The sequence below is a fragment of the Euprymna scolopes genome, chromosome 31 (genome assembly GCF_053919585.1).
Source record: "Euprymna scolopes isolate OS-2025 chromosome 31, ASM5391958v1, whole genome shotgun sequence".
Classification (NCBI taxonomy): domain Eukaryota; kingdom Metazoa; phylum Mollusca; class Cephalopoda; order Sepiida; family Sepiolidae; genus Euprymna; species Euprymna scolopes.
The window spans coordinates 67,478,548-67,504,500 of NC_136512.1; the positions used below are offsets into that span (position 1 = coordinate 67,478,548).

The 25,953-nt window shown below is 34.5% G+C and overlaps 1 protein-coding gene across 3 annotated transcripts in view; it reads right to left on the bottom strand.

The window, feature by feature from the left end:
* Nucleotides 1-1,444: 1,444 nt before the first annotated feature.
* The window catches only part of LOC145255792 (fasciculation and elongation protein zeta-2-like), a 157,748-nt gene continuing 133,239 nt past the window's right edge, over nucleotides 1,445-25,953 (bottom strand). For all 3 annotated transcript variants that reach the window (XM_080114475.1, XM_080114476.1, XM_080114477.1), the window contains exons 4-9: nucleotides 22,817-22,969; nucleotides 16,727-16,838; nucleotides 14,086-14,333; nucleotides 11,187-11,262; nucleotides 6,306-6,371; nucleotides 1,445-1,967 (exon numbers count right to left, since the gene is read on the bottom strand). In XM_080114475.1, the coding sequence (XP_079970601.1) occupies nucleotides 1,951-1,967; nucleotides 6,306-6,371; nucleotides 11,187-11,262; nucleotides 14,086-14,333; nucleotides 16,727-16,838; nucleotides 22,817-22,969 (672 nt within the window). In that variant the 3' untranslated portion in view covers nucleotides 1,445-1,950. The remainder of the gene's footprint in view (nucleotides 1,968-6,305; nucleotides 6,372-11,186; nucleotides 11,263-14,085; nucleotides 14,334-16,726; nucleotides 16,839-22,816; nucleotides 22,970-25,953) is intronic.

The window sequence follows — 25,953 nt, forward strand, 5'->3', positions numbered from 1 at the left end:
GGGCTGCTAAAAACAGCCTATCCTGCCTTGACAGAGTACAAAATAGACTCCGTGGCTTGGTGGGGGATGCCCTTTTCTCTACCCTGCAACCTCTTTCCCACAGAAGAAACGTAGCAAGCCTGTCATTGTTCTATCATTATTTCCATGGCAGGTGCTCGTCTGAGCTCAATTCTCTGGTCCCCTCTCGCCAATCTTTCTCAAAAAACACCCGAATAGCTGAAACCACCGTCAATAATTTTCCCCACTCCCTGTCTGTGCCTAGATCAAAACGTAGATACCATGAACAAAGCTTCTTTCTTAGAACTGCACGCCTGTGAAACTCTGTTTGATGCGAACCAGAATTTTGCCAGGGTCACCAATACTGAATTTATATTAAGAACATTGGGCTTCATATTTTGGCCAAGTTTCAGAAAAATCTAATGGATGGATCAAAAGTTATGGGGCAAAACATGTCATTTTTGACCATTTTGGGTCATTTTTGACCTCTTGAGCTCCTAGGGATGCAACGGGAATTTTCGCAAAAAATTTTTTTTTACTGTGCATATCTATTTAATGAAATACAATTTGTGAAAAAATTTAACGAAAAACTAATGGACGGTTATTTGGCAATAGTCTGGACTAATGGACGCACAGAAGCACGAACGCCACTGAAAACATAGGTCCCTCTCTGATAAATTGGGGAACCAAAAAAAAAAAAAAAAATTTATAGGAGTACAGATTTGTAAGCTAGTGTATGCATCCTCAACAATTGCCAATACAAGAGATGACATGGCCAAGACACGAAGATAAGAAAATCTGCGGCATGAATGTGGGGGTTGATGATTATTTAAGACTCTGAAATATGCCCCATCCCAAGCAAAAGCAAAAGGTAAAAAGATTTAAAAAAAAAATAAAAATACAGTCATGGAATGCTAAAATAATTTTCAGCACTGTCTTTGATCAGAAGAAGGGCGAAAAGAAAAGAAAAAAAAAAAAGAAACATCTTTTGAAGATGAAATTACATTTTGTTGGTTTGCAATTTTATTTGTCGAAGGTCATTATTTTATTTGTAATACATTTCCTAGCAAATAATGTGCTTTTCTTTATTTTCAAAATAGCAAGACTGAAAAAAAAAAAAATAAAATAAAAAAAAAAAATAAAATAAAAAAAAAATATATATATATATATATATTATGTATATATATTCAAATTTGCAGTTAGAAGAGAGGATTAAAAAAAAAAAAGGAAATGATGAAACAGTTTTTATGGCTGTTTTCTGTGATGTCATTATCAAAAAAAAAAAAAAAAAATAGACAATGGGGGAGGGAGAGAAAAGGGTCACACAAATGTGTGAAAAAAACTTATTGTCACCAAATAGTAACATGTAATAAAGATAAATAATAATATAATAATAATAATAAAATGTAAAAAGTTCACTTATATTAACGGTTTTGGTTTTTCTTTGTTGTTTTTGATCTAATAGTATAGAGGCACATAAGCGCCACAACTGGAAAATTTCCAGTTTTTTCTTTTGCAAAATTTTTCAAACATTTTTTTGTTGTTGTTTAGGCGAAAAAGACACTGACTTGAAGCCATTTTGGCTTGAGATTTAAAGTTTTTTTTTTTTTTTTTGAGAGTTGCAGCTGTTTTAAATTGGCCTCTCAGAAATTAGCTTAAGCCAACTTGACAATGAAGACAGAGGTTGAAAGAGGAGGAGGAGAAGAGGAAGGAGGAGGAAATAGTAATATCTTGTAGTAGTAGTAGTAAAAGAGTTGCCATGGATACAGTTGCAGTACTAACACAGGAGGCATTTTTTTTCAAATTTCAGGAAAGCTGCTGACGACGTCAAATTTGCACACACACACACACACAGCCCTCCTCTTCCTCGCCACTGCCAAAAAAAAAAAAAAAGAAAAAAAAAAGAAAAAAAAAAGAAGACAATGTATGCTGGGAGAACCGTTAACACACACTCTACGTAGGGCACAGAACTGAAAAATAGAAAAAAAATAACAATAAAATAAGAACATGAATAACCAAACAAAGGAGAAAGTGCATATATCGACAGTACATTCATTTATAAGTTTATGTCTGTCAACTCAAATAATAAGTTATTTTTTTAAATCTGAATTAGTAAATAGTAGTGTTGGGACGATTAATTGGAATCAGGAATTGGAAAAATCAGAACTTTTTGGAATATCAGAATCGGTATTGGAATCTGCAAAAATTTGTGCATGTTTTCAGATGCCAAAAACGATTCCTTTAATTATCTTTATTTTTTTATTTGATTTTCCACTGTTGATAGTAATAAAATAATAAATATTTATTGATTTTTTTTTTTAACTACCAGCAAAACTAAAATCTATAGATTATTCCCGCAAGTGTGTTTTTACATTTGAGAAAATATTTGCACATTTAACGTGTTTTAATGGTAATCTAGAAGAATAACAACCTTATAGTTTAATATTTAGAGATTTATAAAGAATCGGAATCAGCAATTGTATCAGATGATGTAGACATAGAATATAAAATATCGATTCAAGTGACCATAAAACAGCAATTAATTGCAAATACAATGGATAGATCAGTAGACTATACACATCCCCTTCCCACATTTAGTCTAAAATAGCATCTCATGACAAAGATGCAGTTAAAATGCAGTTGAGCAAGTCTGAGGGTTTTAATAAACTTTGGTGTGTGGTGCACATAAACATTCCCTTTTGACTCCTCACCCCATTCTAATCTTTCCTTATTGTCATAGTGGTGGCGGTGGTAATGTCAGAGCTGTTGTGACATATCTGTGGTATTGGGCACGGATCTCATCAAATTTGTGACCTTTTTGCCATGGGAGGCATTGAAGTAATGCTCCACCATCTAAGAGATACTGTGGATCTGAAGATTGTGGGCCTGTCCACATTCACCTTTTTGTCTCCAGTTATTCCACTTGAAATGCTGTGAATGGATGAATCTTCTGTGAAAAGGTCATATGTTTGGAGAAACGCAAGGAGCTTCCATGTATCCCTCAAATCTCGCACTATTCTTGTTGAAGTTGCCTCCTCGTGCTGATCACTAGTGTCATAATGAATGCCTGCTTGTTCTTGCATTTGTAAACTTGATTTCAGCACACATTGGCAGTGATAGCGTCCAAACTAATTTTGACATCTTTTGAGAGGTTTCACTAATTTCGTCCATTCCTCTGCCAGAAGTAAGACCTCCAGATGTCTTCATGCTTCTCATTAGCACCTACTCAATAACCAGATCCATCAACAAGCCAGCCCAGTAGCAATCACTCCGTTTAATAATATGGAATCCTTCAGAAAATTTCTGGTACACTTCAGGATGGCTTTTCGGCAACCTCCTCCATTTGCTGCAATGACAAGTAGGCTGACTGCATATAAGATGTGTCCTGCTTCAGCGAATATTGGCAGCAGTGTCAAGGTGCAATTTCCAGTCCCTGGTGCGCTCTGACTTTATAAACAATTGCAGGATCTTCACCATATCTAAGTATTGAAGCCACAATTTTGCTGTTCGCTGGTCAACCATTGCATCCTTCACATGGTCGATTCTCTGGGCAATCCTGGTCACAGACTGATGACAGAACATTATCCAAAGTCTCAGTCCCGTCAAGGAGACCTTTCAACAGCCCCTGAGTTTCCTTCAGGTCTTCATTTTGAGGAAATGACTTCTGCATCAATGTTGGGTTGATTATCCTCAGTGACGTGAAACTGGCAAATCATAGGCTTTCGCTTAAAAATTAGCATTCAGAGCAGCATCAACTAAGTGAGTGTGAATGGCTATTGCAATTGCTCTGCCACTTTTAGCATGTTCTTAACTGTGTTTAACATGTACTTGACTGTGTTTCAAGTTAAAAAAGTTCTTGCAATCCAGAACCTGTCATCAAATAAATAATTGACCTCAGCAAGCTCATCTATGTATGGAGCCCACCAAGTTGCAAGACAAATGATTTCAGGGGACTGGAACTAGGCTGTGACTTGACTATCATCATTGCTTTGTTCCAAAGTGGCCAATCGAATGTTAGAATTGGTGTAATGGCTGAATCACTAATTTAACATAACGTTGAGTGCACGCACGTTGAGTTATCAGGGTCCATGTCGATCATTGGCAAAAAACTGTGGCTGATTTCCCAAAATATATTCCTTTATGCACTGACTGCATAAGGCTTGACTATGTGGGTCTGGACGGATGTAAAATTAGTGAAACCTCCAAAAAGATGTCAACATTAGTAGTGGAATCAACAACTTTCTTGGCCTAGAGCTCTTTAAATGTCACTGGTGGTTTGTTGGTGTACTATGAAATGTTGTGAATTTTATGACTCGAAATTTTAATTTTGTTGAGTTGGAATTTTAAAAATGGCGGCCGTTGACCCCTTTCAGCAAGGTTATTTGTAGTAAACTTTTTATCTGAAAGAGAGGTTATTCATGCCCAATATCCAAGTCAAAAACCTTTGTTAGCAATTTGCTTGAGGTTCAGCCAAAAAATCAGCTAGATTGACTAGACTATTTCTACTTTCCTTAAAAACAAATGTTTTCAAGAGATGATTTCAGCATCTGATATTGCAGAAAATATTGAAATTATGTAAATAAATAGACGAAATGTCATTTTAAATATTATTATATAACCTCTCATTTGTTGTAGATAGGTGGCTCAACTAATACCTAATAATAATGATTGAAAATTGGAATAGAGTTTAAATAAAGTTCCCTTTTTTTAATTATGAAAATAAAATATAAGCCAGAGTTGCTGCCCTTTGTTCTTGTATGATCATTATTCAGAGGGATGCGATATCTATGCCGCAAAGACTGATTCCTTTTGATGGGTTGCTTCACAAACTTGCTAGCTATGGTATATTTTGTAAGGTATTCTCAACCATCAAATCCTGTCTCTGAGAAGTCAATACAAATAGTTGTTGATAGGCAGAAATCTGAAATGCATAGTATAAACACCATTGTGTCTGATGGATTTATTCTGAAATCCCGACCTTTGTTAAGACAGACCTGTTCACTAAATCTCGTCAGAGCCATTGGTATTAAGTCATGCCTAAGCAGGTAAATAGGATGCTTCGAAAGGAACAACTACACACTACATGTAAACATGATGGTGGCAATTTCTCTTTCAAATTATTTAATCTTTGATCTAGTAATTGTTTGGCAGTTAAGGATACTCAGAATTTTGCTCATGTCTTCAAAATACAAGAAACGTGATGTTTGTTTACTTTTAATGTCGAACAGCACCTTTTCAATTAATTCTTGCTTTGCTTTCTTTAATATTGAATAAAGTTCATTATAAATCGTTTTCCTTTTTTTTCTCTTTTTTTTTTAATGTACTTTTAAGTTTTCTAATATTTAAAAAAACAAAAAAACAAAAAAAAACTCATTATCAACAGTCTGACTGTTCAACAGATCTTGCATGCTTGCACCACTAACATGACATCCCATTTTTAGTGACCCAATTCTCTTTCTGATCATCGTTAGTGATCTTCTAAATTGCATTCAGAGATCAGTTGTTGACATGTAGATGACACTAGTGAATAATTTAAACAGATATAACTGAGCAACTATAAATATATGATATTAATAAAAATTGAGACAACTTTGTGTGTGTGCACACATCTTAAGCCAATGTAACTATTCACATAAAAATATTTTATTAAAGAATTATTGCCTTAATTTAATATTTATTGAAATTAAAAATGCAATAGAGTAAACAATATTTAAAAAAATTCATTATGCAATGAATACACCAGAATCCAGTTTAGTTTCTTCATAAACAAGTCAGCCATTTTAATAGGAATAAATTACTTTATGACCCTTCAAAATTTGAAAGCAAGTTTATAAATGAAGATGAAAACATTACCCTAATCATTAAATAGTTATATTTATTACAATTTGGCCCAATTAATAATGTAATGACCAAACAATATTGTAATAATCAAATGTAACTTTCAAAATTAAATTACAAAAAATTGTGTAAAAAAAGAATTGATAAATAATAATAATTTGATAAATAATTTAATAAGCATGGTCAAAATAATAATTTGGTAAAAAAAAAAAAAAAAAAAAAAAAAAATCAAATTTTATATATAAAAAAAAAAAACTGGTGGGAGGAGATGGGTTGAGGTTTCAAATACAGATGTGTACACTACAGAGGAATATCAACATTAAATAACAAATGGGGGGGGGGTGATATGTTGATGACAGATGAGTTACTTTTCTTGAATGAATATTAAAAAAGTGAAAACTATTTAATGTAGACATGCATTAAAAAAAAAAAAAAAACGCTTCAAGCATCAAAAGCTGAAATATGTTTACCTTTCAGAATGTAATCAGTCAACAAAGTTGGTACTTGGCTGCTGTCATCATTAATCGCCTGCAGGACTGAAAAAAAAGAAAAAAAACATTCACTCAAATTTGTTTTATTAAAGATGTATAATTAAAACAATAAAAAGATTAAAAGATATTGGTGTGTGTTCAACTCCCGCCCCTGAAAATAAAAGAAAAATCTGTATGATGTCTCTGTACTTGCAACATAAAGAAAATATCTTGCACCAAAAATCATATAAATTGACTGAATAGTTTTATTTTTAGAAAGAAAATCATTTTTGGAGTTTTTCCGAATCGCTCCCTTCCTGTATTCAGAATGGCTTTCTAAAATCTCAATCTGAAGTTATCTCCCTTATCCCTTCAGACTGTTTTCAAGATGGTGTTGGAAGATTGTTGCTTGTAGTTTAGCCATAAAATTTAGTTTTCTTATTTAAAAATAAAACTACTTGATTAAGTTACATGATTTTTTATGTATAATAATATTTTCTTTCTATCATGGCTACAAATAGCATACATATTTTTTTTATTTTTGTTTTTTTCAGGGAGAGAGAAGGATTTGGGCAAGCACCAAGATACCTGTATAATAAACCGCTATGGTAATTTCATGTTTGTATATACGTTATCAGACCCTTCACTCCTGCAATGCAAGAAAAGTAATTTTTAAACATCTAATGTCACCGTTGTGTCAGGCATGAAACTAAAACTAAAATATCCTTTCTTGGCCTTTGTGTGAAGATCATTTTTTTTTTTGCTAGCAAAACAAAAATAGGCAGAGGGCCAATCAAAAAAGTGGAGAGAGGAAACTATATTCATTCTCGTCACTGTATATTTGATTGGTCTACGCTAATCCTAGCTAGAGTTCTCATTCACCATAATACCACAAACATACCGTGGGCATCCTACTTCAGATTCCAAAATCAAAGTGTTTTTTTATTTTTTTTATTTTTGTTTGCCAAATCTATAACCCTATATTTTTTTTTTGTGTATTGATATTCATATTAAAGTCTTTTTTCTATTTATTTAAAAAGAAAATACAACTTTGTTATGTAAGGGTCGTGGAAAAGGTTTAGCTAATTTATATATTCTTTTAAACATTCATTTTAATTAATTCCCTCTTAGTTTTTTTTGTTTTCTTATCAGATGAGAATCTGTAGTTAACTTTTATGCGTAATTATATCCATGCAGATATTCTACATGATTTATACTTGTGTAATATTTGCGTAAAAAAGGTTATAGTAAACACAAACCTCTTTATATATATATATATATATATATATATATATATTTATGTATGCATATATTTGTTTAAAAAATTTTGCCTACCAAACTCCTCTAAGAGTTTTTGGTTTACTGATATGAAACTTCATATACAGTTTAAAAAAAAAAAAAACAATTTTTTTTTTTATTACATTTTCACCCCAAACAAGGCATGTTGCCACTTTGATGTAGGGGGCTATTATCAGGGACATAAGCTACAGGGGTACTATGTAGGGAGTTGGGCAGCGAGATGTCAGTTTACGTTACACTTGAACTTCTGCATGTCAGTACAGTTGGGGAAGCAGGAACCCAGAAGGGAATTCCAAAGTCTAGTGGTTCTGGGGAAGAAACTACTGGAGTAGAAGGTTCTCTTACATCTATGGATCTCTACTGTGAAGGGGTGGGATTTAGTTGCTTGTCAGGTTTGTCGGGGGTATTTACATCGAGGGGGTACAAGTGCTTGCAGTTCGTCAGAGCATTCCCCGTTAAAATACTTGTAGAACAGGCAGAAGGATGCAACATTTCATCGATGGGACAGAGGCTGAAGCTTAGATGACAGTTCAGGACCTATCAGGTTGGCAACTCTCTTTTGAACCTTGTCTAGGAGCGAGAGGCTAGTAGCAGATGTACCAGTCCAAATATAACAACAATACTCCATACATGGGCGAATGGTGACCTTATAGAGGTACAGGATGCTTTCGGGCGTTAGTAGCTTTCTAGCACGGTAGAGAAAATCTATCTTCTTAATTTAATTTGATCATTGTAAATTTTTGTAAATAAATTTTATAAAGTGTAGTATCCATCTTGTTCAAAAATAGTACAAGAGATCTGTGTTCATGCTGGACGTCCATAAAATGGAAATATGTCACACTTCTGCAAGAGTTTTGGAGATAGAGGGGGGGGGGTCTAAGTAAATATATTATAAAACTACATAAGCCAGAATACTTAGATAAATACGTTTCAGTTTTAACAAAGATAATATAAATAATGTTGTGGGAGTCTATGTTCACACCGGAACATTCATAAAACATACAGCAGCAATATACAACAAATGAAAGTCAAAACTGGAATTTCCACGCCACTCGTTTGACCGCTTATTTACGTAGGTTATCTGTCCAAGTCTTTATCATCCCCTTTTTTCCCTTCAGTCTATTTTTATCACCTCCTCCAATGTTTTCCTGAATCTGCCACATCAACTAATCTACATTGAATCCAAGAACTCTCATCCATTCTTTCAACATGGCTATACCATCAAAGCCTATTCTGCACACTTTCCTGTACATAATTTTTTTTTTGAGGTTATCAGATCTAAACCCATCTTTAAAAATCACATGAACTACCCATCATATCATTCTCATATCATTTCTCTCCATGCAACGCTTGTTGTAACAGTGCAGACGCATATATGCAAATACATGCAAAATAACATCACCGAAATAAAGAAATAAAGAGAAAGAGAATGATCATATTAGAGCATGGAACAAAATAACGTTAAAGATCATGTGGGTGATGTCACAGCCATAACAATGAGGAAATAAATGTTGTTATAAAGAAAAATAGTAAAAAATAAAGAAATGAAATAAAGAAATAATAAAAATAAAGAAATAAAAAATAATAAAAATAAAGAAATAATAAAAAATAAAAATAAAGAAATAATAAAAAATAAAGAAATAATAAATTTAAAAATAAAGAAATAAAAAATATAAAAACGTAAATACGAATTAAAAAAATAAAAAAATAAAATAAAGAAATCTTACTCCACTTTTAATATGTGATATGGCAAAAAACTGACTCCAAGTCTGAGTTCACTAATAAAAAAATAGTATTAGACATAAATTATGACATAATATTTCTAAATTTTTTTAGATGAGGATAATTTGTATTTAGATTATTCTGACTACTGTTCTCATCATACAAAATTTCAGTCAATGTAATTTCTTCAGGTGTATTTTATTGAACTCGGGAATCTGCGCAACATTTTAAACGGAACACTTTATTTAATCTACAGAGATAGCATGTATAACAAAGTACATATGAGCATATGGGAAAATATCAGCAGCAGCTAAGCATGGCTGGTTTGTGACGAGATTAGTAGCAGCCGAAAAACGCGCATATGCAAATTAGGAAGTGTGTGCGAGAAAAAAAAAAAAGAAAAGAAAATGCACCATGTGCCTGACAGAAGGTAAGTGTGCGTCGAAGAAAATGGATGTGTAAAGTTGAGGACAAGAATGAGCTGGCATGCGGTCGGAGGAAAGAAAGTGTACACCGGGTGAGACGAACAATGAGCGAGAGACTTAAGTGGTGTCAGGACGAGAAATTAATGGTAATAAAAATTTTTGTTAAAAAGAAAAAAAATGCCGACCCAAATTTTTATTTATTTATTTATTTTGTTGGTAACGACAACGTCACATATGTACTCCTGTTCTGTCAACCATGACTGGGTTTTTAGCCAAGTGATTTGGATTAAACTTTTTCTCATGAGAGAAAATTACATTTTCCCACTTCTCTTCATTCCAAGTCTGGTATTTTGTGGCATATTTAAGTCGGTTAGTTTTGTGCTGTTCAAGAAGACGTGGTTTCTGCAGTCGCTTTAAATGATTGAAACCCTTCATTTTCAGATACCTTCTAATGGTTTTCATTCTGCTGCTGTTTGGCTTTTCAATTGACTTAAGCTCATACTGGAGTTTTTTTTAAACTTCTGATATGGCGAGCCAGTGATGGGTTATTGTTTTGGTCGACCTGGACTCTTTATGCCCATATTGATCTGGATTTCTGAAAAAATTTGTGATGACCGTTTTGCTACGATTCACTTCGTTTGCAATGGATCTATGGGAGAGAGTCCACCCTTATTAAGCTCAAAGATCCTTCCTCTCTCAAACTCTGATAATGGTTTCCCTTTTGCCATTTATAATTTAGTAAGCTGTGTTTTTCTCCACTAACAAGTTGCTTTAAGTAACATAGAAAGCTTTCCGTATTCATTTTTTCAAAACTAGCCGATTTTATTAAAGTGGTCTTATCATTTTGACCAGGTGAAAATGTTTGTTTTTTAAAAATAATTATTAGATCAGGGTTAAGGTTTCGAATGAAGCAGATTTCATTTTTTTTTCCATCATATTTTCCCTTTTGGCAATGGTTTCAACCATTTGTTTGATTAAAAATTCGATAATATGCGTAAACGCTTATTTTCTTATGCGGTCTTATGATTTTGACCAGGACTGTATTTACAGGCAAGGCTTTGTAGCCCAGTGGTAAAGCACTACACTAGACTGCAGACAATTGTCAAAGTTAGCCATGCTGACGACTGCTAGTTTACAAGAATTGCATGTACACAGATGACTTTTATGAATGTTTAAAAATTATAAAAAATATACAGTGTCTCAAAAAAAAAAAATAAAAAAAAGTATCCACTTAAACCGTTATCAGCATTGTCTGGACAATAATGATAATTAATTTGAACATTTGCGGCCATGATTCTTAAATTACATTTTTCTTCTGTATTCAAAGCTATTCCATTTCATAATGTTCATAATAAAGGTTTTGTCATAATTTGATGTGTGAGTATATTTTTTTTCTTAGACACTATATATATATATATATATATTTTGTACTTACTTTTAATATAAATCTGGAGCTGTTCAGAATCTGGTGCACCGGACAGAGGATTGTAAGGAATCACTGTAGTCAGATACTGAAAAAAAAATATATATATATATATTCTTATAACTCATTATCACACACCATCATTTTTTTTTTTATTTTCTTATTTTGTTTCAATGGCAATAGCCAAAATAATTATTCTAGGAATTCCAAACCAAAATTTTATTTTTATTATATCTGAAACTTTTAATGGGAACAGATTTTTGCAAAACACAAACAATGATACCAAATTTATTTTTGTAACTCAGTCATTGAATTATGACCAGTCTAAGTTTCTTGGAAATTAAAAAAATTGCCATCTTGTGTGCTACTGGTCCAATTTTCATAGTATATAACTGAAAATGCAAGCTATCTATAAAAGTGAATATGTCTGTGTGTCTGTGTACATTCCCCTACACAATAACTGTCAATTTTCAGTCTATAGACTCGAAATTTGATATACAAGGTAGTGAGATTTGGGAAAATCTTTGTAATCTGTTTTCGTCCAGAAATTTGGCTGTTAAGGGGTCAAAGTTCAACGATTTGACCTTTGAGAACTCTACCAACCTCCTCCGATAACTTTGGGTCGAAACACTTGAAATTTTAGATATAGGTTCCTTGGACATGGATCTAACTTAATAACTTGATTTGAGCCCGAAACAATAAATGTTAAGGGGTCATAATAGGGGTCAAAGTTTAAAAAAATTTGACCACTTCAGTCTACCAAATTACTCAGACAATTTCTGGTCTAAACATTTGAAATTTTACATAAAGGGGTATTCAGAGATAGGGCAAGCTTTTTAATCGGCTTGGGTTGAAAATTTGAGCTACCAATATATAAATGTATGTATGTATGTTTGCATTTCTGCCTAAAACTTTCGACAGAGGCGACGGATTTTCACAAGATCAGTATCGTTTTGAAACTCAACCCTTCAGACGACAAACACCGAAAAATTGGCTAAAAACATTAATTTCTTCACCCTCAACTGGGCACTTTTCAACAGGGAGGGGTCACTTTTTTTCGCCGATATTTTTGAAAGTCATCCCTTCTTTTCGATTGCCTAGCCTTAATTTAAACTTACGTCACTTCCGGTTTGGCGGTGGTCGTAACAGCAAAGACGTCAGGTTTTTTTCCCCCCGTTCTTTTCCCCCTTCGCGGTACGGGTTCGAGCCTGCCTTCTTACTACCACTTTTTTTTTTTTTTTGCTCAACACACACGTCCAAACACTCTGGCAACGCCGGGCTGAAATGCTAGTATATCTAGAAAAGTAAAATTGTCTGTGTGTGTGTGTGTGTGTGTGTTCCCTACCAAACAACTTTGTCAATTTTCAGTCTACAAACTCAAGATTTGACATAAGGGGTATTGAGATTTGGGAAAATCTTTTTAATCGGTTTTCGGCCAGAAATTTGGCTGTCAAGGGGTTAAAGTTCAATGATTTGACCGTTGAGAACTCTACCAAACTCCTCTGCTAATTTTGGGTCTAAACACTTGAAATTTTAGATGTAGGTTACTTGAACATGAATCAAACTTTAATTTGATTTGAGCCCAAAACAAATGTTAAGGGGCCAAAATTGGGGTCAAAGTTTACAAAAATTTGACCTCTGCAGTCTCTACCAAATTACTCAGCCAATTTTTGGTTCAAACATTTGAAATTTTACATGGTGTATTCAGACATAGGGCAAGCTTTTTAATCGGTTTTTGGCAAAACATTTGGCTGCCAAGGGGTTGAAGTTCAAAAGATTTGACTTTTGTGGTCTCTAGCAAACTATTCAGCCAATCTTTGGTCTAAACATTTGAAATTTTGCATAAAGGGTATTCAGACATGCAAGTTTTTTTAATCAGTTTTTGGGCAAAAATTTGGCTACCAAGAGGTCAAAGTTGAAAGAGTTGATCTTTGCAGACTCTACCAAACTCCTCCGCCAATTTTGGGTTTAAACATTTGAAATTTTAGATGTAGGTTACCTGGACATGAGTCAAACTTTTTAATATATATATATATATATACACACACACACACACATGCATACATATGCACATAAAGTTATGAACAGTACATAGGGCCCAACCAAAGCCGGGCTGAACTGCTAATCTCTCTCTCTCTCTCTATATATATATATATATGAGTAAATTATATTGCTGCTTTTTATGTTTTAACTCAGATGTTTATAAAATAGTACTCAATAATAAGTAGAACCAAATTATATAGTATATATTTTTTTATTTATACAAACATTATTAACTACATATTTGCATACATGTTTCAATTGATTTCTTTCAGCAACTAACTTCCTGAGGTCACCAATCTCAATAAATAAGAATGGTGGCCTGAAGAAGTTACATTTCCAAAGAAATCTCAGTTAAAACATGTACACACACATGTAACCAATAATGTTTGCATAAATAAAGAAATATGTACTATGTACAAAGTATTTTTTAAAAGAAAAACTGACTCAGGTGCTAAATTGCTAGAGTAAGAGTCCAACATATTTTATTTACATAGATAGTCTAAGGGTTAGAAATGAACTTGTGGTTTGATAGTTTTCAAATTCAGAGACTTCATAGAAAATATGGAATGTACACACACATGTAGCCAATAATGTTTGTATAAATAAAGAAATTTGTACTAGTTATATAATTACATACATAGAAAAATAAATAATGTAGAAAGTTTTTCTTAAAAGAAAAACTGACTCAAGTGCTAAATTACAGGAGTAAGAGCCGAACATATTTATTTAGATAGATTAAAAATGGACTTGTGATTTAATAATTTTCAAATTCAGATAAATCAAAGAAAATAGGGAACGCTAATCTTCAGCGTTGAAGACAGGAAGTTGGAGAACTGGCAGGAAGTGTTACAGTTCTGAAATGACTTACAGTTCCGGCTGCTTCAGGTTGCAGATTATTCACTTTGATCTTCTTTTTCTTCTTATCCACATTATTCTCCCTCCTTTTCTTCTGAAGTGTCAGCAGTAGAGAAATGAATTGGTTCTTCAGTTCTTTGTCATATTCCAGCTCATCCCGTAAGGCCAGTTCAGTTACTAGAGTTTCAGAAAGCTCTTTTACCGTGACTTCAAATTGGGCCAGCAACTCATTCAAAGCCACTGATGACATACCTTTCATTTCTAGGAGAAAAAACAAAACAAAAACAATTAACAGAAGAGAAAATGAATATGCACACACACGTTTACATAATTAAATATGTAATCATAATCACATCTACGTGAAAACATAATATAATTTTTACTGATAAATATTATAACAATTTAATAATAACAAACATATACAAACCTGCATTTCAAAAAATAATTTAGGAACCCTTGTGAAACTACTCTATCTACTGTGGTGCTACTATTTCTAGCTCTCAACATAAACACACCTCCACCGAGTGGTTGTACATACATGTTTTTCTCCTTCTGAAGATAAGGTATACCTCCAAAATTTATACAGTACTAGCAGGCCACTTGGCGTTGCCTGGTTGTAAAATATGCTTAAATAGATTTTAATTCATGCAGATTATGTATTTATTATTAGAGACAATTCTTTATTATTATATTGTACCTAATATATAGTAGTGAGATCAAAACTAAAAAAAATGTATACATGACTTGGGTGCCATCAGCTAAAATCGAAACGAAAACATAAGTCTCCACCCTCACATCCACTTAAATATATTTATAAATATACCAGGTTAAAGGTATTCAAGTGATAACTAAATTTAACAAGGTTATTAAAAGTGTTCAATAAAAGAAGAGCAAGATATATTTTTATTATAAACAAATTTACATGGTTGCGACACTGGACATTGAAACCTGACATAGTTATATGGAGTAAGTCAGAGAGAGTTGCAACCTTGGTTAATGATGGAGGCCTGAACAGAGCTGAAAGGGAGGAACAGACCAAATACCAAGGTCTCATGTATGATATGAAAAGAAACTGGAATCTTAGGGAGATATCAATCATACCAGTTTTCATAGGTGCCACAGGGCTTATGAAGAAGAACCTGAAGTCCTATCTTACTAATATTCCTGGTGAACCAAGTGCAAAAGAGATCCAGACAATTGCACTTAAGGGAACAGCGAGGATACTAAAAAGAGCTCTCGGTTGCTTTCAATAAAAAGCAGGGCAATGTTGGCAGCTGCTTTGGCTGCCCCATACCCAGCGTTACAATCTTCAAAGGAAGAAAATTAAAAAAAAAAAAAGAAAAAAAAAAAGAAAAGAAAAAAAAGCAAGTCCGGCTACTCCACAGAGCTTTATAATTATATAGATAATACCATGATACTATTCCGGTTCAACACATTATGTTAGTAAATAAATATTTTAGAATTAAAGATTAACATCTTTCAATATTGTCATTTTTCTACAAAACTGCGTTGTCTTATGATTTTCTTGATTTGCATTATCACCACAGCTATGACAAGAGAATATTCTTTTCATTATTTTGACTCTCGGGTATATATTAGTTAATTTCTTATGTTTTTAGATAGAGTGATGTGGTTCTCGATTGATTTACTGTGTCGGATATATACTTGAGAGTCAAAACAATGATAATAATATTCTCTTGTCATAGCGCTAGTGATAACCCAAATCAAGAACACAGAATGATTCCCAGAGTTTAATCAAGGATGGCTAACATGTGATAGAGATCAGATTGAGTTAGACAAAACAGAGATACAAGTCGAGATGATAAATTACATGTTTTTGAGCTGAGGGAAAAGAAAGGTTTTCAAATCAGTTATCTGTGCAAGCAGGTATGAGACACACTGCTGATAATGCTGTAAGAAACTTTGAATATCGCCAAGAGCGAAATAACTGACCTAACATGTTTGCATGTTAATCATTTCAGCAAAGTGAACTAAATAATTAGCTAAGAGAACATTAGTGTATCTCTCTCCTGTGCCAGTTAATTCTCTCCCAAAATAAAACCTTTAAGAAACTCTGCAAAAGTCTTCTTGTGTCATTTCTGCATGAAAAAATATCTTATTTTTATAGCTAAACATAAGAGACAATTGAGGGACAGAAAAAGAATCAATGTAGCAACGAGGACGACAGAGGAACTGTAGCATCAGCCAACATTCAAAGAAAAGAGAAAAGACAATGAATTAAGGCATGTCACATGCATGTACATACATAATGAACAAGGAGAATAAAAGATCCATGCATAAAGATATTACTTTATATTGAAACTATATGAGCAAGAAACAGACATAAATATCCACAAAGCAACTTATAACTACCACGCTGTGAGCAATAGCAACTCGAACCTCCCAAATTAGGTCCTCACCACTGAATGTAATTTAAAGAAATAATCAAGTCCAAGAGCAACTTATTTATTCTAGTGCAATGTAAAATAAAATTAATTTTATCAAGAAAAAAAAAAAAAAAAAAAAAAAAAAAAACTAGCTAAAAATAAAATTCTTAGCAAAATCTGAACAGAGACAATTTCAATTTTGTCAAAAGCTACAAAAAAGTAAAAGTAAAATGTTTGCATCTTGTCCAGCCGTTCGTTACATCTTACCTGTTTCGGTTATTGTCTGCAAATGTTTTAAAGTCTCTTTTACTTTCATGTAGCTATCCATTTCCTCAGAGATTTCTTCCTCCTCTTCAGGTGATTCTTCAGTTGGAGAATCCTGTAAGAATTCAATTAATGAAACAATTTAGTGGTAATTTACACAAATGTGATACAATATCTCCTACACTATCCATTTAAAAAAAAAAATGACGAAGAAATGTTACATTTTCCAAACAAATAAAAGTATTGAAAATGCAATCAACATTTTTATATCATGATTTAATTTATTTATATTCAAACAATAAAATATTTGCATCAGCAGTTTCTTTTCAGATATTGTTGAAATTTAGTTTACCATTAAAAAACAAAGCAATTGTCCAAAATTCTCTCTCTATTAAAAAAAATAAATAAATAAATAAAAATTTAAAAAAAAAATCTATATGATGTATGCACCCATGATGGAAAGAAAATGTATTTCAAAAATCATTTAAATTGATCAAGTAGTTTTATTTTTAAATTAGAAGAAAAAATTTTTTATCGATAAACAAGGAGCAACTGTCTCGCAATATCATTTTCAAAACGATCTTAAGCAACAAGGGAGATAATTAAAACTTGAGATTTTTGTTGTAATGCCTACAAATTCCTATTCATTGCTTAGGAATTATGTTATTTATGAAAAAAAATATTGTATTCAAAAAATTATATAAATTGATCAAGTTTTACTTTTTAATGCCGCCCATTCCGAAATGGTGTTGTAAGATAGTCACTCCTTATTTAACTATAAAATTTGATTTTCTTATTCAAAAATACTACTTGATCAATTTATGATATTTGGAATACGATATTTTCTTTCCATCGCAGTTAAGTATATCAAAGGTTTTTCTTTATTTTTGTTTTTTATGGGAGAGGGGTCTTAACAAGCACTGTGTTTAAAAAAATTTTTTTTTTTATTACATTTTCAGCCCAAACAAGGCACATTGCCACTTTAATGTAGAGGGCTACTATTAGGGACACAAGCTACAGAGGTACTATGTGGGGAGTTGGGCAGCAAGATGTTGGTTCATGTTACACTTGAACTTCTGCATGTCAGTACAGTTGGGAAACAGGAACTCTGAAGGGAATTCCAAAGTCTAGCGGTTCTGGGGAAGAAACTACTGTAGTAGAAGGTTCTCTTACATCTAGGGATCTCAACTGAGAAGGGGTGGGATTTTGCTGCTTGTCCGGTTTGTCGGGGTATTTACATCGAGAGGGTACAAGTGCTTGCAGTTCGTTGGAGCATTCACCATTAAAGTACTTGTAGAACAGGTAGAGGAATGCTACATTTCGTCGATGGGACAGAGGCTGAAGCTTAGATGACAGTTCAGGACCTATCAGGTTGGTAACTCTCTTTTGAAGCTTGTCTAGGAGCGAGAGACTAGTAGCAGATGCACCAGCCCAAATATGACAACAATACTTCATACATGGGTGAATGGTGGCCTTATAGAGGTACAGGATACTTTTGGGCGTTAGTAGCTTTCTAGCATGGTAGAGAGAACCTACCTTTTTTGCAGCGGTCCTGGCAATGCTCTGAATGTAATTTTTCTAACTCATGTTTCCTGTGAACATTAGGCCGAGGAGTTTAAAAAATGTACTTTCATATAAAGAGTCTTTGGCCATTGCTATTGGTGGTAGAGAAGGTTTCTTGTAGTTATTAAAGGAAACAAGTTTAGCCTTGCATTGAATGTGACCATCCATTTTTGTCCCCATTCCACTACAGATTGGAGGTCGTCCTATAGTGTTTCTCTCATTTCTTTAGATATGTGTTCATTTGTTTTTCTGTCGTGTCTGTTATAGAGCATGGTGTCATCTCACAGAAAATTTTGTCAGGGAGGTCATTTATGAATATTAGGAATAATAGAGGTCCAAGGATAGAGCACTGAGGCACACCCACATTTACATCATATTGTTTAGATGTACGACTGTCGAGGACAACCTGGATTTTTCTCTTATCTAAGAAGGATTTAATTATGTTAAGTATTCTTCCAGTGATACCGTATGATCTGATTTTCCTGAGAAGACCTTCATGCCATACCTTGTCAAAAGCCTTAGATATATCTAGAGCTACCACTCTACCCTCCTCCGCTTTGTCAAGTGAATGGTATATATGCTCAGAGATTACAGTTAGGATGTCTGCCGTGGAACGGGCTTGATAAATCCATATTGTTGGTCGGTCAAAAGTTTAGCATTTGTAAGGTGATGGACTAGAGCTTGGTGAATTATGGACTCAAATATTTTGGCGAAAAGTGGGAGGAGGCTAATGGGGCTATAATTTACTGGGTTAGTTCTTTCGCCAGAATTCTTGAAAACTGGTACCACAGAAACAGTTTTCCAGCAGGCAGGAAAGCAAGATTCATTAAGGTATTTGTTGTAAAGTTTGGAGAGAACTGGAGCTACTTCGGCAGAGCACTTTTTTAATAGCACAGCTGGGATGAGATCAGGTCCACATGCTTTTGCAGTGTCAAGATTTTTTATGATACCATGCACCTGAGAAGATCGTCTAGTGTGGTGTCTGTCTGCAAAGGAAAGTCAGGGAGGGGGTGGTTAGCAGGGTCCAGTATGGAGTTGGAGGTAAACCGACTGGTAAGCATGTTAGCCTTCTCGTTTGCTGAACAAACAACCTCATGATTGATTGATAGTGGGGGAATCGTTGATTACCCATTATTTACTACACTGTTGTAGATTTTCCAGAAGTCATGGGTTCCTAATTTCTGTGCTTCGATGCGTTTTTTGGTGGTTTCAGTAAATTCTCTCTTAGCTGTCGCTATTTCTTTCTTACAGTTATTTCTGGCTTCTATATATTGATTAAAATGACAGATCTATTGGACTTTCAAGGAAGTCTAATTCTAAATGCTTTTATGGCAAGCACTAATATGGAAAAGCAATTAAAATATTTGGTGCATCAAGAAGTATAGTTTTGAAAAAAATGACAACCTTTGAGAAAAGGAATAAAAAAAATCTCTAAATAAAATCCTGACCCCCCCCCACTCGCCAACTTTTTTCAAATTGCAACTGTCAGACTTTTATACAAATTGTTAGAAAGGATAATTAAAGTACAGCCCCCAAAATGACAGCAGAGCTTAAACGTGTAGAGAAGTCAGTTGTCACAAAAAAGTGTTTACTCTGGGAGCGACACAAGTGGTAGAAAAGGTTTCTTGTAGTTATTGAAGGAAACAAGCTTAGTCTTGGCAGCATTGAATGTGACCATCCATTTTTGTCCCCATTCCACTACAGATTGGAGGTCATCCTCTAGTGTTTCTGCCATTTCTTTAGATATGTGTTTATTTGTTTTCCCCTCATGCCTGTTATAGAGGGTGGTGTCATCGGCAAATATACCTATCTCCGAAACAATTTTATCAGTGAGGTCATTTATGAATATCAGGAACAATGAAGGTCCAAGGATAGACCCCTGGAGTACTCCCGCATTTATATCATTGTTTAGATGTACGACCGTCAAGGACAACTTGGATTTTTCTCTTACTTAAGGATTTAATTACATTGTGTATTCTTCCAGTGATACCATATGATCTAATTTTCCTTAGAAGACCATCGTACCATACCCTGTCAAAAGCCTTAGATATATCAAGGGCTACCGCTCTACCTTCCCCTGTTTTGTCCAGTGAACGATGTTTACGTTCAGAGACTACAGTTAAGATATTTGCTGTTGAACGGGCTTGCCTGAATCCATATTATTTGTCGGTCAAGAGTTTAGCAGTTGTTAGGTGTTGAACTAGGGCTTGATTAACTAAGGACTCAAATATTTTGGCGAAAAGTGGCAGGAGGCTAATGGGGCAATGATTTAATGGGTCAGTTCTTTCACCAGAATTCTTGAAGACTGGCACCACAGAAGCGGTTTTCCAACAGTCGGGAAAGCAAGATTCATTAAGGCACTTATTGTAAAGTTTGGAGAGAACTGGAGCAATCTCAGCAGAGCATTTTTTTATTAGCACAGCCGGGATGAGATCTGGTCCACATGCTTTTGAGGTGTCTAGGTTTTTTATGATACCATGCACCTGAGAAGGAGTGATTTTCAGATCGTCTAGTATGGCGTTTGTCCGCAAAGGAAAGTCGGGAAGGGAGTGGTGTGCCGGGTCCAGTGTGGAGTTTGAGGCAAACTGACTGGCAAGCAGATTTGCCTTATTGGTTGCCGTGCAAGCAACTTCATGATTGATTGATAGTGGGGGAATTGTTGACTGCCCATTATTTACTACACTGTTGTAAATTTTCCAAAAATCACGGGTTCCTAATTCCTGTGCTTCAATACGTTTCTTGGTGGCTTCAGTGTAATCTGTCTTAGCTGTCTCTATCACTCTCTTACAATTATTTCTAGCTTCTATAAACTTCTGTTTATTTGAGCTGGACTTATGTCGGTTGAATCTGCGGAACGCATGCTGCCTTTGAGCAATAGCAGCTGCACAAGCAGAGGTAAACCATTGAGGAGAGTGGGGTTTGCTATAGAATTTCCGTGTGGGAACATGTGCCTCAAATGCAGTTTTTACCCATTCAGTGATCTCATTTGCACACTGTTCAGCTGGGAGAGAAAAGATATTTTGCCATGGGGCATCTCTGATGAGTTCTCTGATGGCTTCCCAGTCAGCCTTTTTGTAATACCTCGTTGTTTTGAGCAGTGGGTCTTCAGTTTTAGGGCTTTAAAAATGGTTGTCATTTAAAAATAATTCCAAGTCAGACAAAGTATTTTCTCGAAGGAATTAAATTTATTTATATTTTATTCTTAACAATATGTAACAATCTACAAGAAAAACTGACAAATCAAAATTACAAAAGTACAGCTCGCAAAATTACAGCAGAGCTTATTCAACATGTATAACCCAGTTTTCACAAAAACTGTCCGCTGGAAGTGGCACAAGGCCGAATTTCATGAGGAGACTGTAATCAGAAAAAACATTTGAAAAAAGTGCTTAAACATTTACAGTAGAATAAAAACCCAAAGAATTTAGTCCCTAAAGTAGTGGAAGAATATTTCTCAACGAAGTCGTTGTATACCTTATTTCTGATTCCCAGCCATGGATACATGTAGAAACAGTAAAAAAACATTCGACAAAGATGGCCTTATTCCCACCCTTAAAAAAATGGAGAAAGTCTGTGATCTGGAATCTATAACTAGGAAATCCGCTGACCCAATTGTTTCCCCCTTTATGCCAAAACTAAGCGTTTCATCTGATCAAATTCATTCTATAGTTACAGAACCGTTTACAGAAGGAAATGCAATCTTTCAAGATGACAATATACCAATTCTGGAAAGCACAAGGAACATTCAGCAAAGTCGAACCGCTTATCTGGCCACTAAAGTCCCCGAACTTGTATATAAAGTTGTAGTTCCTGTCTGTCTAAAAACAGAAGTTTTAGATTCCCTCTCCCCACCCTAAACATATTTTGAATCTAAGTTATCCAGAAAACTTTGGATAAATATTTTTTATTTTAATCTAAGTGGTTACAAAATTATTGTGGAATCTATGTTAAAAAATGGAAACAGTACTAACCCTATCTGGATTTAACCAGCTTCTTCCAAAGAAGAAAGTTTCATGGGAATATGAAATTCACAAGCAGTTCCCAGTCGCATGTATATCCCTGTTAGGGGAGATGACAAGGTTAGGTTCTTGCAACTTTTGCAGGGAGGTGTCGATGTCCTCCTACATACAGCGCCTGGTATTCCCAAATTGGTCACCCATCTGGTACTGACTAGGCTCAATGTTGCTTAACTTTGTTGATCTGACGAGAACCGGTGTGTCAATGTGATTATGCGGTATATATATCTATGTTCATTTTTGACATAAAAAGGAAACAAGATTTATTTTATTTATAACTTAGAAATTATAGGAAAAAAAAAAGAGATATATAGTATATCATGCAGGATAGTTGCTAGAAAAGTGGGAAAATTTGTCAAACGGTAATTTATTTTTATAAAAAATAACTTATCAAATAATAATTCTGATCTGGACCAAATATTTTCTGGGAGGAATTAAATCGAATCATATTTTATTCTTCTTAACATACAGCAACAATCTATGAAAAGAATGGACAAAATGTTTGCATATATACCTGCATCATGCTCTCAATTTCATTGATGACTTCATCAGCAGTGACAATATGACCTTCATCTGTGTTTAGACTAGAAATGATCAAAGAGTGCATATCAAACGCTTCTGCCAGTTCCTCATCGTCAGGTAAGTCCAGCTCGGGTGTATCTGTTTCCTGGAATGAAAGAAAATCAACAGGATTAGAGTAAATTTAAAAGACTCCATCAACAGAGTTTCTTTCCTGGAACTACTCACCTGTGGAACACAATACCAAGAGCTGCTTCCCAACTACCTATAACATGGTGGTTTTCAAGTATAACATAATCAAGTTCTTGCTGAGCCTTCTCAAATAATAAAATTTCTGACCAATTTCCATCATTACTGACCATTACGATGTTGTCTCACCAGCCATCTCACACTCTTTAATCCTTATCCTCGAATAGTTTCTAGGCCTTGATGAATGGCAAGTCCCTAGTAAAAAAGAACAATGACCATAGTCTGTCTTTTCACTTTTTTTCATGTACATCTCAGAGTTCCGTCTTTTAGAATAATCTCCTCCAGAAAACTAACAATATTTAGTTCGTTTCTGAGTTTTTTGAGATGAGGATTGATAAGTTGTATTATTTAACTTATTCGGAATACTGTTCTTATCTTGAGTGTATTATTTCAATGTTTTGGTCAATGTAAGCATTTATAAACAAGAATGGGTTTAAGGCCTCCAAAATTCATGCTAGAATTTTCCGCAAGAGACAAAGTACTTGGTGAAATTCAGTTGTTAATTACACTGGAGGTTGATGTTTCAATCCTCAGTGTGGGCGATACTCAAAATACAATTACAAATTACTTAGGACTTCTACCCGGTTATGGCCGACGGAACGAGCAATTAAATAAAAGGTTCCATTCGTGATTCTGTGCAAATCACGGAGTTCGATAGAAAGATTCCCAAATTCGACAAGATACACCTGGACAAGGTCAGAGGTTACATTGATGTAAACATTGTGAAAATAACACACAAGATAATAACAGTATTCGAACAATCCAAATAATATGAATCTTCAGCATTTTCTTTTTATATGTAATCCAATTTATTACAAGAACATATGGCAGCATGGAAAACAGACATTAAACTGAATAATGATGAAGTTTATAATGCAAAACAATATGCAATGTATTTTGTTTTGTATTAGTTGGACTAAAATTGTGTCAAATTTTTTCATTTCATTAAATTAACACATTGTATATTGTTTTTTAGAATTTTTGAGATAAGGATTGATAATCTGGGTTATTCAGATTACTATTCTCATCCTGGTTGTTATTTTCATAACGTTTCGGCCAATGCAACCTCTGATTTTTTTCAAGTATATCTTTTATGTTGGACCTGGCAATCGTCGTTATTTGGATTATTTCGACTACTCTATTCTCACCTATTATTTACACAACATTTCAGCCGATGTAACCTCCGATTTTCTTCGGATCTAGCTTTTCAAACTTGAAAACCTAATATAGTCGAACTCGGCAAAAGATGCAGGTGAACAAAGTTCAGGGTTACATTTGGCTGAAACATTGTGCAAAATAATAACCAAGATGAGAATCGTAGTCTGAATAATTCAAATAATAGAAAATATCAATTCTCATCTTTGAAAGCAATATGTGATACAAGGTCGTTTTTATTGTGAGGGAAATTCAGCCCCCCCCCCCCCCCCCCGCAGGGCACTTTCGCAGTAGGCAAAAATAAAAATTCCCTTAGTGTAGAAGGGTTTCCCCTACATTAACTAAAGACAAATTAACGTAGCGTCAGAACAGATACTACACGCAGATCTCAGCCTGATTTGGAAAAAATTATTCATTCTCTAAGGATCAACTGGACCAAGTGTTGTCAGAGGAACGAGTGGTTTTTCAATATCATTATGTACTACAAGGTGGAATGATAAAGTTGTCACCCTAAAAACAACACTACAGCTTTATTTTAAAACCGATTATCATGGAGTCACCGATTAAAACCGATTATCATGTTCACTTTTGACATAAAAAGGAAACAAGATTTAAATTTAGCCGCTTTCAGCCTCAATCACCACCTCAATGCTTTTTCCACAAGCGCCAGTAGGAGCTTGGCAAATAGTAGGCGGATGGCGGTGATCAGGCTGGTTTTGGTGTTGTGGGAGGTCATGTTGGTGATATTCTCGATGTAGTATGACCAAACGAAGTAGTTCAGCGGGTTAAGGTCGGGGAGGAAGGGAGCCAGTGGGAGAAGGTTGTATTATCTCTTTTGAAGTTAAGCTTGGGTCTCTGGATTTGTGGGCCGGCACAGAGTCCTGCTATCACACACAAGGTTTGCCAACAGCCACCTTATTGCACCAGATCATAACACTCTTCAGCAAATACAGGTGGAGGAGAAAGAGAGGGTTGGGTTGGTTGTTTTTGTTTTGTGGCATATCAACCCTTTTCAGGTTATTTAATGCCGAACCCAGTGATTTTGAAGAAAAATATTTTAATAGAATATATTTGTTTTTTTTTTCAAGTCGGTTTCTATTTAACTCATAGTTGGGACCCTAACAGGTAGTACCATTCCAGGTCAGAGTGGACCTGGGAGCAACGGCAATTAAAGGGTGGCTCCACACTCCCCAAAGCCCGCAAGCTGGGGCCTCACCATTGGATATACTTTAAGGTCATATCCAGGACCAGAGAGGGTTGAGAGAGACAGAAATTTAAATAGACAGGTTATATTTCTGTCCTGAGCAATGCAAGGGAGCCCTACTAGTATTGTATGAAAGACAGTTTGTGTGTCTGGATAAAGTAAAAAAAAAAATATGCAAGACACACACATCAAGCTGATATATTATTTTTCACCATTGCATCGGTTTGGTTATTTTACTTTTATGGTACATCAACTCTTATTTAATGCCAAATCTGGTCATTTTGGTAAAAGTTTTTATGCTTCAAGGCTTTTAAATCTTCAAATAACGAATTGATCGTTGGCCACTGCTTCCCAATATATTTTCGGGAGGGGGAGGGGGTGATTATTAGTTGAGGTTGGAATATTAATTGTTGTAAGTTGATATGGGTTTTATATGCTGGAGATTGATGTGACCAGCTGAGGCCTCAACTACTTATCTCACCCAGGTAAGGGACAAAGTGGAATGTTGCAGCACGTATATCTAC